Source organism: Fulmarus glacialis, unplaced genomic scaffold (genome assembly GCF_000690835.1).
Source record: "Fulmarus glacialis isolate BGI_N327 unplaced genomic scaffold, ASM69083v1 scaffold7806, whole genome shotgun sequence".
NCBI lineage: Eukaryota > Metazoa > Chordata > Aves > Procellariiformes > Procellariidae > Fulmarus > Fulmarus glacialis.
In genome coordinates this window covers 64,188-81,809 of record NW_009217448.1, presented here as the reverse complement: position 1 = coordinate 81,809, position 17,622 = coordinate 64,188, and the positions used below count along the sequence as shown (strand labels likewise).

The 17,622-nt window shown below is 38.0% G+C and overlaps 1 protein-coding gene across 1 annotated transcript in view; it reads right to left on the bottom strand.

Annotated features, from left to right (window-relative positions):
• Positions 1–17,622, bottom strand: part of SMOC2 (SPARC related modular calcium binding 2) — a gene marked incomplete at its 5' end in the record, with an annotated part of 101,707 nt that overhangs the window by 65,022 nt on the left and 19,063 nt on the right. Inside the window, 3 exons of the mRNA XM_009579672.1 lie at positions 7,271–7,345; positions 8,134–8,184; positions 12,764–12,811. Coding sequence (XP_009577967.1) covers positions 7,271–7,345; positions 8,134–8,184; positions 12,764–12,811 — 174 coding nt within the window. The remainder of the gene's footprint in view (positions 1–7,270; positions 7,346–8,133; positions 8,185–12,763; positions 12,812–17,622) is intronic.

The following is a 17,622-nucleotide window of genomic DNA, read 5'->3' as shown; positions in this document are numbered from 1 at the left end:
TGTCTTGTGTAGGGAATTGACCTGCAGATGAGCCCAAGCTACAAAGTTTCACATTGAACTTGTCCAAAATTTGGCAGAGACTGCGTGCCCATTTGTAACGGACTGAGCTCCCATTGACAGAATGTGTGGACTTTATAGCCAATTGATACGTTTGAAGAGTTATTTAAAATCAATAGTTCTGCCTTCTACTTTCCTTTCATGGCTTGAATTGAGGTTCTTAGGGCTCAATTCAATGCCATTTCAGGTATTCTGGGCTATCAAATCTACATGCCAGAACATCACAGATTTCCAGTAGACTGTCATATCACCTAGCCCATGCAGAAATTAGATACCTAGGCCATATGAAGGCACAAGATGCCTATATTTCAGCAACTTATTTCCAGCTACAGCTAATGGCTGTATTTACAACACAAGTTTGGCAATGCAAATCCCATCTTTGGGTATGGCTGATACCTCATCAATTGTTGGAAGGAAACACTGTCTTTAGGGCTGAAATGAGGTAATAATGGGGAAGAAAACACTGGTTTTCCTATGTAATTCAGTGGTTTAAAATTAAGGAGCACTCCTACTCAGGCTATTTTCCCATGCACATCTACTTTATATATTCATTTAAACTCAATTTCCAAGTGTCCAATATAGGCGTAATGCATTCAGAGTGAGTAGGACTCTTTGGACATACACGCATGTTCAGCTCTAAAGTCCTCACCTGCCCCTCCTTTAATGCTGAATACAAGCAAAAATTTGAGAACGGAAGATTGGCCAGGGTTCTGCAAGCCAACACATGACTTACTAGGAATCCCTGCTGAAAAATGGAGGCAACAAGCTTTTAAAACATTTTCTTCCCCCTCTTCCCTGTGTTCTTTTCTCGGTTTGTTAAGATATCCATTTTGATTTCCTTCTGTTATAACTGGTTTCATAACTCAAATCTTCACATTGCGAAACAAGCCTAATTCAAAATAGTTCTAGAAAACTTCTAATCAATTTGTAATAAATACGTAACTGGGAACATGCAACTGGATCTTATTTTTTTCTTGCTAGCTCACACATCTTCAACTGCACGTGATTTATCTTCAGTCAATATTAAAAGCAACATCTGGAAAATGCAACAATTAATGAGAATAAATACAAAGTCACTGAGCTGTTACTCATTTTCCTGTCTGTAAGTTACTTATTTTCCTATGCTTAGAGAGGAATGGCTATTAGAATTGATGTGATTCGGCAGACACACAAACTCTTGCATTTATTTCCTTTGAAAGAAAATGCTACTTTTGCTTTTTGATGGAGGCTTTTTTAACTTCAGGGCTGAGCTTTGCCAGGATAGACGTAGCAGGAGGTTCAGTTTGGAATGAATGTGAGCATTGGAGTACGGAACAAGGTTTGATTTGGTCCTTTGTAAGAAGGTGACTTTCAGGGAATGATCAGTGCACGGGGACTCCCCTGGAACAATTGCCTCTGAGAAACAAAACAAAGCAATCTAACAAAACAGAAACCTCACTGACAACCAACATAGTTTCCATGTGAGAAAAACTCATATGTACAAATGCTTTAAAGCAGTCAGATGACAAGGCAATAAAAACTGCATTCAAATCTTAGAATGTCACTCTGTGACATTAGTCAGTCTCACTGGCAGACTTTGCCAACAGATTCAGACTATACGGACAGATAAATGCAAGGAGCTATTTGTTATAGATACAGACACATAATTGCTAATTACATTATCACTTTAAATTCCCTATTCTAGTCTATTAAGAATGTATTTGCAGTAGACGTTATACTGTTTTCATTTGCATTTGCAGCCAGTCTATACTACATTACTGTATGTGCACTTCAGTGTTCTCCCAGATGGCGTTTTGAGAATGAAACTCTTGTTGGATCGAGCCCTCTGGGGCTAATTGATAAAATCTTGTAACAGATTTTTAAAGCCTTGAAACTAATGGTCTGTAGTAAAATGGCAGCAATAAAACACTACTCCGTTGTGTCAGAAAATTAAATAAAAAGCTATGTGTTCCCTTCATGTGTGCACAGCCAAAGCCAAAAATGAAACTGAAGATGATTCTATATTACCAGAATATCCAGGTACAGTGGCTGAAATCTGGGCATTCTTGAAGTCACTAAAGCCATAGTTTGAGGAGACAATGAATTGTGATTTAGGATTCTTCTTTCTGTATGAAAAATGTCATAATCACATGATCCACTACTTTTTGCATAGATGTGTTAACAATTTTGACAGCCTGACCCTCGTCAGCGGGCTTTATGCCAGAACAGAGTTTCCTTTGGGCCGACCGTATTTTATGCTGGATCACGTATGGCTTGTCCTCTAGCACCTGCTTAAAGCATATAAGCATAAAGCTGGCAGAAAGCATGAAGCTGGCACAAGCACTACATCACGTGTCTGTGCCTGATCCAGATGAAATGTGAACTACTGGGTGAACTAGTAGAGCATGTAGTCAGAGTATGAATGGCTGTTCAACCGCTGTCTGGGAGTTCTGCCATTGACTGCCAGGAGCCCTAAATTTCTACCCACTCATTTCATGTGTTTAAAATTTAACACATGAATCAAAGTCAAGTTCAGTAAAGTACAAAGTAATGTGACAATTTCTTCCTGCCTCCTATTTTGCCATTCATACTGGATTATCAACAAAACAAACACCAATTTTTCAATCACTTTACAATGCTCATTAAATAAACTACACAACTGATCAATGAACATATAAATCATTAGTGCTAACAATGCCATACCATTCAATCTTCAAGGAAACGATACAAAAGTATTAATAAAAAGAGAATAGAATTGAACAGTAAATACGTGAAACTGTACTGTGTCTTAGCCAACGGCTAAGCTTAGCCTGGCTCTTTTAACTTGAATTATATTGTCACCAGAATCTCTAAAGACCTTAAGCACATATGGAAGTATATTCCAGATTATGGATGACTTTTTGCATCTTGCGTTTGCAAAATTAATGAAATTTTATACTGAGTATTATTTATTCTCATTTGTGTGGTGTACAGATTGCACTTAGAAATTACTCAATACTTTAAGAAATTTTTTGAACATTAACAATATTATCAGTTAAACTCACCCTATCTATTTTTCATGGAAGTTCTCCCACAACAAACTGTTAGAAAAATTTGGCTCTTAAATTCGAGCTAGCAAAATGAATCCTAAGCTTCACTGGCCATTGTGAAAAGGATTAAACTACCCTTCCTTTGCCTATGCTCAAGCCCAAAAAAGGGCATACATCTTCCGAAAAATGTCACACTTGGTTCCCAAGAATCCCACAGGGATATAAACTGCTGGTAAAGCAGATGTAGCAAGGAGAACCTAAGAGATCTACAGTCCGACCTTAGCTCTCCTCAAGGAACTGCATTTTCCCTGTTAGGTGATGGGAAAGTATCTGCACTGTCATGTAATGTTCTCCACCCACACCAACGTTGCACCTAGCCCTGAAGCTACAGTAACTGGCAACTGCTGAGGACATAGTCCAAAATATCCAGTTTCTTCAAGGCAAAAAACCTCTGCCCTCTGGTCTTTACAAAATACAAAAGCTCTAAAAGAATACTACCTGGATTTTCAACTGATACTGGGGTGGGATAAAGTTCATCTAAAGCATAGATACCTTCATATAGGCTAGAGATCTAAACTAGTTCCCGCACTCAGTGAGGTCCAGTTATCTAGTTAGCTGGCCAAGTGCAGGTGTTGTTTGCAGGTGGCAAACAAAAGCCACCTTTACGATGAGGTGGGCTGCTCTCTAGGCTCCACTGACCACACTGACTGCATCTCCACAAACTACAGCAGGAGTTTGGACACTGAGTTCACATATAGACAGCAGCATGTAGGCTGCTACATTCTGATGTCTTAATCAGAACCCATACAGTCCCATGTTCAGTGTTTTCAATGCACTTTTGCTTATTTTTGGTAGCTGTTGCTATAATACTTATTTTTGTCAATCTGATGTGGCAAACCCACAATATTTTCTGTGAAATGGAGGAAGAAATGAGGAATGCGGGGGTAAAAAGAAATCTAGAAGAAACCAAAAATTGGCAAAATGCCTGCAAAGGCACCAAGGCATATGTATAAAACATAATCTCAGCAAACACTATGTTTTTTCAACTACCAGATGCATACTTTTTTTCTAATTCTGGAAAGAAAAATCTGTTAAAAAATTTTGAAAATCATCTTCAACATACAAAAAGAGCTAAAATGGAGATGTTTCTACCTAAATCTACCTCTCTAAACAGAGCTATAGTTACATGACCCAATGTTGAAGGGGTTTTTGCCAGCAGTAACATTTTGTCATCAAAAGCTAATAGGTTAAATACCACTCTACAAACGCCTTTAGTGAGCAGCAAAGGCCTATTTATCTGAACCAACAAAAAGAATATGCACTAGAAATCATTACAGAGCATGGATATATAAACCAGTAATTTCATGCCCTGCATCTGTAAGTCTCCCAAATGCCATTACTCTGTGCTAAATTAATTTAGGCTGATTTAATCAAATGAAAGCACTGGATAACTAATATAAACTAGAATTTCATGAGCCATTATTTTCTATCTTCCAAAATCTAGAAGCTTATGCCGATTTTACTGGCTAATTGTAACTGGCAGGTCATTTGCAGAGTAGCAAAAGCAAACCACTTCAGGATGAGTACAATAAATTTAATGTATTCATTTGTGATCCTTAACTCACAAAAACATTCTCCTAAGAAGATAGATTTTTCAAGTCAAGACAAGTTTCTTTATGACCATGACTTGTTGACCATTACATATTAGGACATATATCCAGGCAAAACCTAGAAAAAATAAAAGCAATACAGACTAAAATAGTCAGCTTTTAAGTAGGATATGCGGAGTTTGCTTGAAATTTTTAGCATTATTATTTTTCTTTACTTATTTTCTATAGGCAGGGCTAGGTCATAGTGTTATTTGCACCTGAAGAATTTCTTTGAAAGCACTTGGGCTACTATAGTACAACAAAGGAAAATTTAGCCCATTATCAATAAATCGGGTTTCATCTTTTGTTTTATAAACACAGTTCATATGCAGACATAAATTCTCCTCATTTTACTCAGACAAATACATTTCAATAAGCTTTCTGGTGTTTCTATAACCAAGTCTGAATCAGAGTTTGCTAAGCAAACTGAGTAAAGACGACATTTGTATTTATCCCTTATATTGAAGCCTGGGTGTCCAAAGGTCGTTAGTTTACAATCCAGTGGATTCAGTCATGAGGTCCTTCCTATTCCGTACATGTAGCAGCCCAGAGTTCATTCTCTGTGGATGTTCCCAAAAGCCTTTGGCACCACTCTGCGAGGTAATAAGGGGAAAATCTAACCTAGCTTTTTCAAGACCTTAAAAGACCTGTTTATTGAATATCAGTGAGGCTCAGGCATCAAAACAACCTATAAGGTCACTTACACACATTATATTTTTGGAGTCTGGAAGAGAGATACTGTCTAGCACAACTGGTGAAGACACTGTTTTTAGCACCTAGATTCATCTTGATTGATGTCATATTATATATACATATACAAGAGAAGTCACGGCAGAGAGAGCAGCGGTCCCTTCTGGCGCATCAGGTACGCCCACAAATTAAAGCAAAGCTGGCTACGTAGTGTCTGCTGACTTACTTCTGCTAGTCCGGGTATGGCACCACAGACTGTAGGATGTGCTAGCCCTCCAGAGATCCCCTGTACACAGCACACTTGAGAGCAAGTCCTGTTGTTAGCAAATCCAACACAATCATGCTTTTGATGCTAATGTACCATGGGCTAGCAATCATAAGACAGGTATACTATGCTTCTGGTTTCTCTTCCTTTGTAAATATGTCATTAGATGGACAGGAGGTTACAAGTTCACAGTAATAAACCCACCTTTTCTTTGGTGTTTTTCTAATTTTTGTGTGTGTGTGTTTTGAAGCTTTGGCTGCCAGCAGCTGCACTGCAAACTCAAGAATTCTTGCTTTAGATCTAGTCTCTAGCACTGTAAAAATTAAATAAACACTCCTAAAAGTGTTATATTTCTATACATGTGTTTTACATGACAGAAATACCAAAGGAATTCTGTTCTTGCTAACACTGACTAAACAAATGACAGAATAAATCTCCAGCACGGGGAGTGTTTGCTTCAAACTCTTGTCTACACTCTGCTTAAGGTCCTTTCCTTAAGTGTCTACTGGAGCATCAAGGAGAGGAAATAGTATTAATAATTATTGCTTTCATGTTAAAAATAGCCTATATAAAGGAATCTGTAAACCTCTTAGTAAGGATACTTCTTTCTTTCTTACGGTGATTGCTTGTCTTTTTAAATCCTTTTGGGCCTCAATTCAGTAAAATACTTAAGCACAGTACTTAATGTAAAGCACAACCTCAATTTCCACTGGATCTGAAGTGTGCTTTTGGGTGATTTACTGAGTCATAGTCTGTATCAATAATGTTTCCTTTCAAATTAAACATTTTTCCAGAGAAAAAGAAACCAGGAAACTCAAGAAGATTCTCTAAAGCTTATTCCACTGAAAGGAAGGAACAGTGAGGAAGGCATCAAAACTTATAGTTCACCAAAGCACTGAATGTATCTGAATATTTTAGAGGCTTCAGTCTTAGGACATTCGCCTGACATTCCTAGTCCAGGTTTACAAAGCTCAATTCTGAAGAGTGGTGAAAAAAACTAAAGCCAACATTCAAGAATTATAAAAAAGGCAACATAATTAATTCACGCTAAACTGGTGATGAGACTGTAAATAGCAGATGAGTGATGAGGCAAAAGGCAGGTAACACTGTCTTTCCAATTTCCTGTTAACTGACAGCTGGTTTCTGATGGGAGTTTCCTTCTTTTCAGGTTTTCCTCCTAAGATTTACCACCAAACACATGTAACCCACACTGTCATTTTCCAAGCACCTTCTTGCTACACATGACCCCAACAAAAGAAAGTACAAGTAGATAACAAAGAGGCAGAGAATTAAAGAGGATGCAAAAAATAAATGTCAGATCCACTCACAAATGCAAACAGATGTCAGCCAGAGACTTTAGTGGAGTAACGTCAATTTACACCTAGTAAAGCCTGGCCAAAAATATTTCCATATAAAAGGAACGTATGACGCATGAGCCTACAAAATCATCACAATGCAAATCATTAAGTCGCTATCGTATGATGAGAGTGGAAGCATAATGGTTATTAAAATGGTTTTCACTTAAATGGCTTCAGTTTTAACAAGGCTTAATGCATGCCTTCACAGGAGCTTTGCAAAGTAAGGACAACACAAGTTCTTACCTGAGCTTTTATTGGTTTTGTTTTGTCTACTCTTTACTTGCTCAGTCCATAATGTAGGATAACGAGAAGCTATATCTAGAAAAAAACCAACAGAGCAAAGTTTGTAAATGTACAATTTTTTTAAAAGTTACTAGCAGCTGAATAGTAAGTGGCTAGTTTTAAAGATTCATGGATCTAAAAAAAAAAAAAAGGACACACTGGTTTCTATTAGGACGGTTAAAATCTTTATTCATGCAAAGACATGAATAGTTCCTTCCTTAACCCATTCATACAAAAGGTTGAAATAAATACGTGTAGGCTAAAATTATGTTTAATTGGAATAAAAATCTCCCAGTGTGGACCCAAAATATGTAATAACTTCAGACCAGATTCTGTGAGATTTGCAGTGAGTGGTAAGGCAGCCACAATACAGGACTATCATTGCGTGTAGGCCTTGAGCTTTCCATTTACAGAGCTCTGAATTTCCCCCGAGGCAAATAAGCCTGACAAAACATCAACCTTAACATTACTAGGCAATATGCTGAGGACAGAATTTACCCTTTAACTTCCTTATTTGGCCATACAGTTTTAATCTGCACTCTGGCTCAAGTTTAAAACCTGTCTCTGCCCTGAGCAGTGACAATTAAAATTGCTAATGTCAGACTCCATAGCTACAGAGTCACCTCAAAACTATCACAGGAAATTGGTTGCTTGTAAGTAAAAACTCTATTGTGTTTGCTGTCATTATCTGGAAAAACGTACAGATGCTTTTCGTTTCTTGCAACTTCTTGCAACTGCTACTCTAAGGTAGCATTTGATGTTGTGGTATACAGTCCATACTATATAGTTCAATACCGCACTGTTAAATTCCTATTGATGCTCACCTTCTTCATCACCTTGAGGCTGAGTCTCCAGCGCGGGAGCTGAGGCATCATCTGAATTCAGAATGGAAAAGATTTGCAAGGAGACTACAATTATGAGAGTAAGCTAAATAAGTGTACATACGTGATTGATACTAATGATTTGCACATAGCCCCGGCCGGTAAACAAACAATAATTTAAACATTATTTATAGGTACCACACAGCATAGATATATTACATCTGCAGACTACAGATTATAAATGGATGGCTTTTGAGGTTATGGCTGATGAAATGATTGCAGGGTCTTTGATAGGCATGAAGTGATCAGGTCGCTCCCTGGACAGTAATTCTTCATTTTTACTGCTACACATTGATACCTATAGATTATAACTGATCAAATCAGCATTTCTAAAGAAGTAATTAGATAAATGTATAGAAGGGGTAAGACCTGTGAAAGCAAAAGCAGTTTGGGGCAAATGACTGGCTGCAGACATGTTGACACCTTAAAATGAAAGGAAAGTTTCTTTTGGCACAGCAGGATCTATTTAACAGTCAAACTGATTTTATAAGCAAGATTCACAGATTAAAGAACCAGAACATTGTTTGCGTAATTCTTATTCTCCGGTCAGCCATCTCCATCCATCCACTACCAACCATTACTGCAAGAAAAGAGGGAGGAAAATTTACAGAAATGATAAGAGGATGCGGGTAATTTTAGGTTCAGTAAAACACAGTGGAAGTAATGCTGGAAAAGAAAAATTCAATATGAAAAATTATTTAAGTTAGCATTCTGTGAGAAAGAGCAGTACCCAAAGGCCTATCTTTACCTTATTACGTTCTCGGTATTTAAAATTATTTCAGATATTGGGTAAATATGACTTAGTAGGCCTTGCTGGTACATATCTTCCAGTCATTGCTGTTTCCTGTACCATGGAGCTAACGCCAAGACCAAGACATCCCGCAGTAAACAGCACCTTCCATGCAAGGCTTTTATTAGCATTTATTGCAGTTTCACAACTGGATCTCAGACCAGTTTCCAGATTGTTTTCCTGGCATTTTCATAGAAGCTAGAACCAAAGGTAACTGAGAAGCTTCCTCTTGCATGTAGCTCTACCAGGGTAACAGTGAGCAGCAGCTTTAAGCCTAACACGCTACCTGTTTCCATTTCTTCTTGCTACCGCAATTCAGAACAGCCTCCTCCTGTTCTCTTTGTTGTCACCATCACAGGGTTTTTTTGTAAATCTGTATTGTCCTCATGCAAATCATACAGAGGATTTGGAGGCACTCTGACCTTCCCCTCTGGAGGCCACAGCCTAGTCCACAGCAAATACAGATACCAAGTAAATACTGATAGCAGGTAAAACCAAATTTGCAGCAATGGAATACCAACCTCCATGCATATCACAAAATCAAAGCAGCAGCAACAGAAACTTATTTTCACCACAAAATGTTTTAACCAAAGCATAAGGAGACTTCTTTTACGAATGCTCATTCTTCATGTTCCCACAATGACCGGATACTTTGCTCCAATGCTGTAACAAACTGTTACTTCTCATTAGTTTTGCTGGCATTTTTGTGGTGTCCTCTGCGTGGTGGAATAAGACCATTGATTAATTTCAGAGAGGCCATCAAGTATCCTAGTGTACTGAGAATCAAGATATACATTTAGATCATCAATCAGTATGTGATTGAGAAAACCCAGAATTTCAGGTGGTAGCTTACAGTAGGTAAATATTACCAAGAGCCCAGCTAGAAACTTGGTTTTGGGTTTAAATGACATTTTTCTAATCATCTTTTGGTACACAATTTTAGTTTGTGACACATTTGGTCTTATGTTGTTACCTGAAATTCAGATATAATGCTGCAACTTTAGCGATTATCAGCCCAATCAAAATTGAACTTCATTCAAGCCGCATTTAAAACAGTTTATCAATTTTTTCTTTTTTCTTTTTTAAAACTAAACAGATGTTTAATGGTTGAGTCATAAAACTGGCCTCAGGTCCCCCCCACCCAAAAGAAAGAAAGTGGTTTGCTTTTGGTCATCAATGAACCAAACATTTGGTACGGGATATCTGTATAATCTAAAAGGTATTAACTTCACTCCAGAACTGGAAGAGCTACAGCAGCTCCTGAACTACCCTTAATGTGCAGGAAGACACCTGCATTAATCTTCTGTTTGCATGCTGTCAGGTATATCATCTTTTCACAAAAACCTTTCATGTTAAGAATGAAGAGGCATGTGGCATTTCATTGTTCAAAACAACATTCAATAGAGAGTTACAACCATAGAGCAGTTCACCTTCATGTTAATTAGATATCTTATAGGTTAACTTCATAAGTCTTCCTGGCTGGCACATGCATACCAGTGGATATGTGCATACATTTAAACAGAAACCATTCTGTTTTCTATCAGAGTTCGGTCACCAAGAACATAGTCCTGCAGCCAGCTAAGAATCAGAAAAAAAGGGATGTGATCCCATCTCAGACACCTGTGCTTTTCAGATAGTCTGAATATTTTCCGTAGATAGAGGGGGGAACTGGGGGACCAGGGAAGATATGTTAGGAATTATCTTTTAAGCTTTATTCCTGTTCGATTTAATGTGCAAATTTGCAAACAGAGCTCCTGACCGCCAGCCGGAAATTTTCTTTCAGTATTGGAATAGCCAGAGAAAGCGAGCTGCACAACTGCAACAGATATGGCCCGCCAGGTCATCTTCTCCTGTGAGTCTGTGTGGGGCATCTTGGAAAAAGAGACTGTCTCAGGCTAAGTCTATGCTGTCTCTTAAGTAGCGTCCTCAAGACCACACTTGAAGGTCTTGGAGCATGTCCTCCGCAGCAGTGAGAATGTGGTGAACCTGCCTAAGCTTGCTGGGTTACAGTATGGGCAGGTACCCCCATCCAGGCACCCCTGGTTATTCCACAGGAACATGCAGAGGAAAGATGAGCAGGGAATTTTATGGTAATTTTGAAAACTAACGCTGTGCCCTTTCAAGCTGAGCTACAAAATATTTTTACTACACTGAACGTGAAGCCGAAGCACAGCTGTTTAACTGAGACAGCTGATCCTATTCACTACTCTGTGATGGTCTCGAAACAGGTTGCGATATCTCTGACAACGTTACTTTATTTAAAGCACACAGCAGTGACTGGCTGGAAGAAGGGTGGGGAGAGGAAGTTAGCAGCATCTGAGAAGAGCCAGGGACCACATGGGAACGAGGTCAGCGGCCCTTCGTGCTGCAGGCTTGTGCTGGAGAATAAAAACAGGGCGTGAGCAAAATGCAACCGTGTCACTTTAGACATGAATATACGTGATATGAAGGGAGACTTGATAAACTGTGTTCCTTTAAGCTTGTTCAGCAGCTCAGCCGCCACAGTCACAAACAAAAATAAAGGATTCCAGACAAGTTTTAGATATGGGATAGTTCATTCAGTTCAAAGCTGAAAATGAAAGTGCTGGCCTAAAGCAAATGGGTAACTTCCAACTTAGTGGAACCCACAATTTGTCTGGAAATACATGAAGGAACAATTTTCCAGTACTTTGTAATTATTAACTTCAGCAGCTCAGCCGCCACAGTCACAAACAAAAATAAAGGATTCCAGACAAGTTTTAGATATGGGATAGTTCATTCAGTTCAAAGCTGAAAATGAAAGTGCTGGCCTAAAGCAAATGGGTAACTTCCAACTTAGTGGAACCCACAATTTGTCTGGAAATACATGAAGGAACAATTTTCCAGTACTTTGTAATTATTAACCTTTACAGAAGTACTGATTTTCTTAACCTAACAGCACAATAGTTTATTTAAATATTGGGTATACTACAATGCTGCAAAAGTTCCTGTAAAAAAAAAATTTCAATTATATTTACAGTGGACCAAACAGTCATTAACATTATCATGAATACGAGTGACTTCTTTAAAATTAATTTAAGCCACTGTAACTGGCAGCAACATTTACTATGTTATTTTCAGCTGAATTCAAAATTCTTTTAAGTGTTTGGAGAGTGTAAGCTTTAATTTTGTTTAAAGCATAGACATCTCCCTCATTTAAATCTACCAGCTATGTTGGAGTTTCATCAGATTTTGTCCTGCCAACAAGATATACACCATGATCTATCTCTAACACAACAATCGCTGGCCATGAATGTAAGCCATCTGATGAATTAATCACAATATAGAGCAAAGTGCTAGGTCCAAGATGACTCAAGCACTGATGGCTATGGAAATAAAGTGAGGACTCCAGTTCCCGAGATTTTGGGACTGCAGAATGCTGTCTTTATCAAACAGACAGAATAATCTGTCCTCCAGAGCAAGCAAACAGTATGGGAAAATATTTCAGAGTATAGCTATGGGAAGAAAAGTTATTTTCCAAACAGCACAGAATAGCAAAGTCTGTAGGGCTGAGACTAGAAAAATATAATGTCTATGCATATATAGACAAATACATGCATACATACCAATATGTTTATACTCGTAAGTTTACTAAATATCTACAGTGCAGACATAAAAAGAATAGCATGTATGCATGTATAAATATTATATATGCATATATAATACATGATGAATATATATTGATAATTTAAACCTATGGAAAATCACAGTGGTGTATCCCACAGCTATTTTAGTTTCCATTTAAAGGCCAACTGAGATATTTACCTGTTTTTCCTGCACCTTCTCGTTGTGGCAGCTTCTCACTCACTGAACCTGCAATTGGAAAAAGGAATTAACCAGAAAAATATTATTTTCACTTTTAATATGTTTTCTAAGAAACACAGTTCAGCTTTAATGATTCACTTTTGTTTATTACAGCAATAAATATCAGCGGATTCTTCCCTTGCAAACCAAAGATTTTAGCTTTGCCTGACTTCTGCATTTGTGTACCATCAATTTACTGTCAGACGCTACTTCTTGGCCACCGCAGGACCTGCGAAAAAGATAACATTAAACACTACATGGACACAAGTGCAAGAACATGCTCACGTGCTGCAGAGTCAACGCCTCCCTTCCCCACTGGCCCAGCGAGGACAGGTCCTGCAGCAAGACGCACCGCCCCGGCGATGCACTACTTCCTCGCCGCTCCTTGTGCAGGGCAGCACCCTTCCCACGCACAGAGTCTTGCCCACGCACCTCCGCTGCTCTGTGGGGCTTCTTCAGCCGCCGGCCCCGTGCCGGCTCTGGCAGATTAAAAACTGCCCCTTTCTGCTTTAAATACCTCACACAAGGCCCTCCAGAAACGCTATGCTGGTGTGGAAAAGTGCAGGTGCTGGGGGAGGCAGGGACAGTGCCTTGTTCTGAGTTTGAGTTTGAGCCTGAGCTGGCGGCAGGAGACGTCCTCAGAGCTGTGGCCCTTAGGAAAGGAGACGGCAGTGGTGGGAAAGGAGTTAAGAAGTTTGCAGGAGATGGGTTTTAACAGCTTATTCTACCAGCCTGGACTCCAACCCAACCCACCATCCAGTCTTGATTTCAAGTCATCAAGAAATGGAGAATCTATTGGTTTTCTTAGTAGTTTTTACAGGAGGTAGTTGTCCTTAGGGTTTAAAATAGAAATACTTCCTTATTTCTTATGTCTCATTATTACAACCATTTGTCTGATTCTAACTCCTAGCCACTTCTTATCAACATATCTATCTCTGCTGTGTTAAAAAACACCTTTAAAAGTGGTATTTTTCTCTCTGAAGAGCCCCATGGAGTGATCAAAAATTAAAAAACATGTCTATCAATTCTTACTACATCATCTCTTCTTACATACGCCTGTTTTAATGAAAAAATCCCCCATACCTGACAGATGCTCAGGAACGTGTGAAATAATTTGGTTGCCTTAATTTTCTTAATTCATTTCCCTCTGGAATAACTAAATTCACTGGGTTTAAAACAAACAAACAAAAAAATCCCCGAACCTTGCAGCACAATAAATCTGTTCTAAAAGTACAATTTAAGTAAGAGAACCCTCTTATCACAGGCCTTCTTTACCATGCTGAACTGATGATTACTTCAGCATGAAGTTTAGACACGTGAGTCTTCCAGAGGGAAGACAACTAACATCACAAATCTGGCATGCTGATTTTAAAGCCTCCATAACAGAATACATGGCAATGCAGCCAAGCTCGTATTACCTTCTGAAGGATTCAGCTTTTAATTCAGCTTTTATACATCCATATCAAAAATATTCTAGTTTAGACTTGTTTCCTTTTTTGGTGGTAGTGTATTTTTATTGTATCATGTTTGAATAATCAGAAATTCAATATACTTAGTGACGCATCAGTATTAATTCAGACAGGAAAAATAAAGCCATTATCATTGTAGGAATTATATCTAAGGGTGTTTGGGATAGCTTGCTATAAATAGGCTGCAATACTAATCTGTGTTGTTCACTCTGAAGAGGAGGCAGATTCTTGCATTTATGCTAGCTGAAGCCAGAAGAGCTGAGCTTTTTGGTGCTTGGCTTGAATTTGATAAGAGGCTCGGCTTGAACTCAAATAAGATGTTCCAGTTTTAGGAAGTACTGTGTACAAAATCACAGGTTTTTTTAATTGCTCTATATACCAATGATCCAATCTTTCCTCAGATTTCATCCAGTTACAATTAACTCTGTAGTTTCTCAATTTAATTTTGATGCACAGGAGTGTATTTATAATTCTCTTAGGTCTGACCCTCATCCACGCTAAAGCGCTTTACTCAATTTGTGAGTAGAAAAGAGGTCTCAGCCTGGGGAATGTGTGTGATGAAATGCCACTGATAGCCCCTTTGCACTAAAAAGAGTGTTAAGTTAAGCCTCAGTTTGACACCAGTGTTGTCTCTTTATGTACATTCAGAACCACAATCATAAATTGAACTTAAAATTCAGTTTATACCTAAGCAATTTAACACATTGGTGAAATTAATATAACATTCCATATCTTAAACCAAAAGTAGAAAAATCTTTCCAGGTTTCATTAACACCAAGATGCCTTCAGATTACTCCATCTGCATATGAAATGGTGAGAAAAAATGACTATATGATATTCGTGTACAGTCAGGGAGAACTGAATTCTTTTTTCTATGCTTTGTTTTTTTTTTACCCTAAATTTTGATGGAAAATTGATGGATGGAGGAAGAGAGTGGCATTTACAAAGGCTAACTTTATTATAGTGAATCTAATTTCACTATGAAATTAGATGAATGCTAGGAAAATTAGGTTCACTGGGCTAACATTATTTTTTTTAATACTCTTAGGAAGCTAACAAAAATATTCACAGAATTTCCTACAAAGGGAAATCAGTGCTCTTCACACAGTTTCACCTGAAATTTTCAATTTATGCAGCAGAAACTTCTCTTGTTGTCTCAAGTTGGAGGTGAGGAGGGGTTATTGAGCTTGTATCAGTTTTTTCTACCATTTTCTGAATATATTTGAGGTAGAAGTACTTCTAGCTTAAATGGTAATAGGAAGTTGCATTTGCAAGTTTCTAGGAAATTGTGTCTTCAATACTCACGACAAATGCTCACATTTTCAGCTAAGCATGAAACAGAAATAGCAACTTATAACTTATCTAAAAGTTAGGCAATACAATCAGCTTCCAAGTTTTCAGTGCACTGTTAACAACCAAATCACCACATAAATATATTTATGGAACGGGAGAGGGCAAGGAGGGATATTAGATTCAGCAGCATTACTTTAACAAGAAGAATTTAGTACCATTCTAGCTTGTACATTTCCTTAGCAATCCATACATTTATGATTCTGATGAATTTAAAAAAAAAAAGCATAAATATTTATGCCTTAGTTTATTGCAAAACCCACAATTCTGCCCAGTTTCAGTCTAACAACTTCTGAAGCACGATAAATCTTCCAGGGAATTTGATGTGAGTTTTGTGGTTTGTGATTTTAGCATACCCATTTTCTATAGTTCTGATCATATGTGACTGGGCTTTAGAAGAGAAGGTGAAAGTCTGCTATTATCCAGTTTAGATAATGATTTCTGATCTCCTGATAAAGAATATTTGATATGTAATCACTGAATGTGGGTATCAAGAAACAGGACAGTAAACTTCCCATGCTGTTCTATATTTCACATATGTGTGTGTCTGACTCTGTATTTATACAGAAAGTAGTATGTATTGGGACAGAAGAACTAGATAATTCAAAGATGGATATTTTTCCCAACTAACAATAACAATATAACGTAAACTAAAAAGGTTCACTGCCTTCCCAAATATATTAATTTTCATCATATTATCTGATGATAAGACTATACAGACACGAAGAGTTCTGAATTTTTAAAAGTACTTGTGTTTTGACCTTAAAAGACGGTCATGGCATCTTAATTATAAGGTAGCAAAACTACTTCACAGAATAATAAAACATGTGTCTATACCCCTGCAACCTCACTGGCAGAAGCCCAGAAGAGTTAATATGGCATAAAACGCCTAGAATAGGTGAACACTGTATTTTCCAATGATAATTTAACACCTGCTTCTCAATTTCTGCCCCATTTCCCAGGACTCTGTGCCTGCGGAATTTCTGCAGTTCCCTGCAGTGCTGATAACAGAGACGGGGAGTTGTAAAAATGTCTTTCTTATGTCTGGTGTTCTTTAGTGAAAGTATTGGGGGACATTCATCATTTTTAAGAAGATTTTTTTTAATGCTGTCATGGGAATGTGTTTGATTTACTCTCCTCACCACTACTCCTGCAACAGTGGAGATTATTTCCATGGAGTGGAATGGCATTCTGAGATTTATCATGTGTGTTTTAGCAGTACCAAGTGTTGGTGTGGGAATAACTGGAAAGGATGGAAGAAGAGCCTCTTTCAGGTAAAGATGTAGTAATTGAAGCGAAGGTTTTACATAAATCAGTTGGAGAGTCACGCATTTTTTAATGCTGCTTATAACCTTCATCCTTCCACGCCTTGTGTCTCTAACAAATACGATAGCTTCAGTAAGAGCAACCAGAACAACACAATGAGCACAAAATTGCTCATCAGCTATTGTAGATACATAAAAAATATACACGTGACACTTTTCTGTTCCAGGACCTATAACCAGATAACTTTAGGAAGCATCACGTTGTGCAGCTAACCAATATTAACAGTTAGATAAACTTAGAGGTTGATTGTTTGACCTATCTAATATTGTGATAATGTAAAGCAAATGTGAAGCACAGATAGGGAATGGAATCGAGAAACCAAATTCCTAACTGCCCAGCCTAAATTCTGTTCCATATTTCCTCTATTAAAATCCAAGTTCTTCCAGGCGGCCATGCTCTTCTTTCCTATTTCTGGATATTCACCAAAGTCAAAGGTGGTTCTACTGGGAGAAAACGAAAGGCAAGAAATTATCCCGTAATTTAGGAACAGCACAGTGGATTAGACATGTATTCAAACCTTATCTGAAGTTAGTGAAGAACTAACCTAGGATTGAAAAGAAACACTGAACATTTTCATTAAAAAGAGAAATTTTCACACATTCCACGGTATGACATTTCCTATGAGAAAATCATTACAAAAGCATGTTCACAATTGACTCTACCTGCCATCTTGAT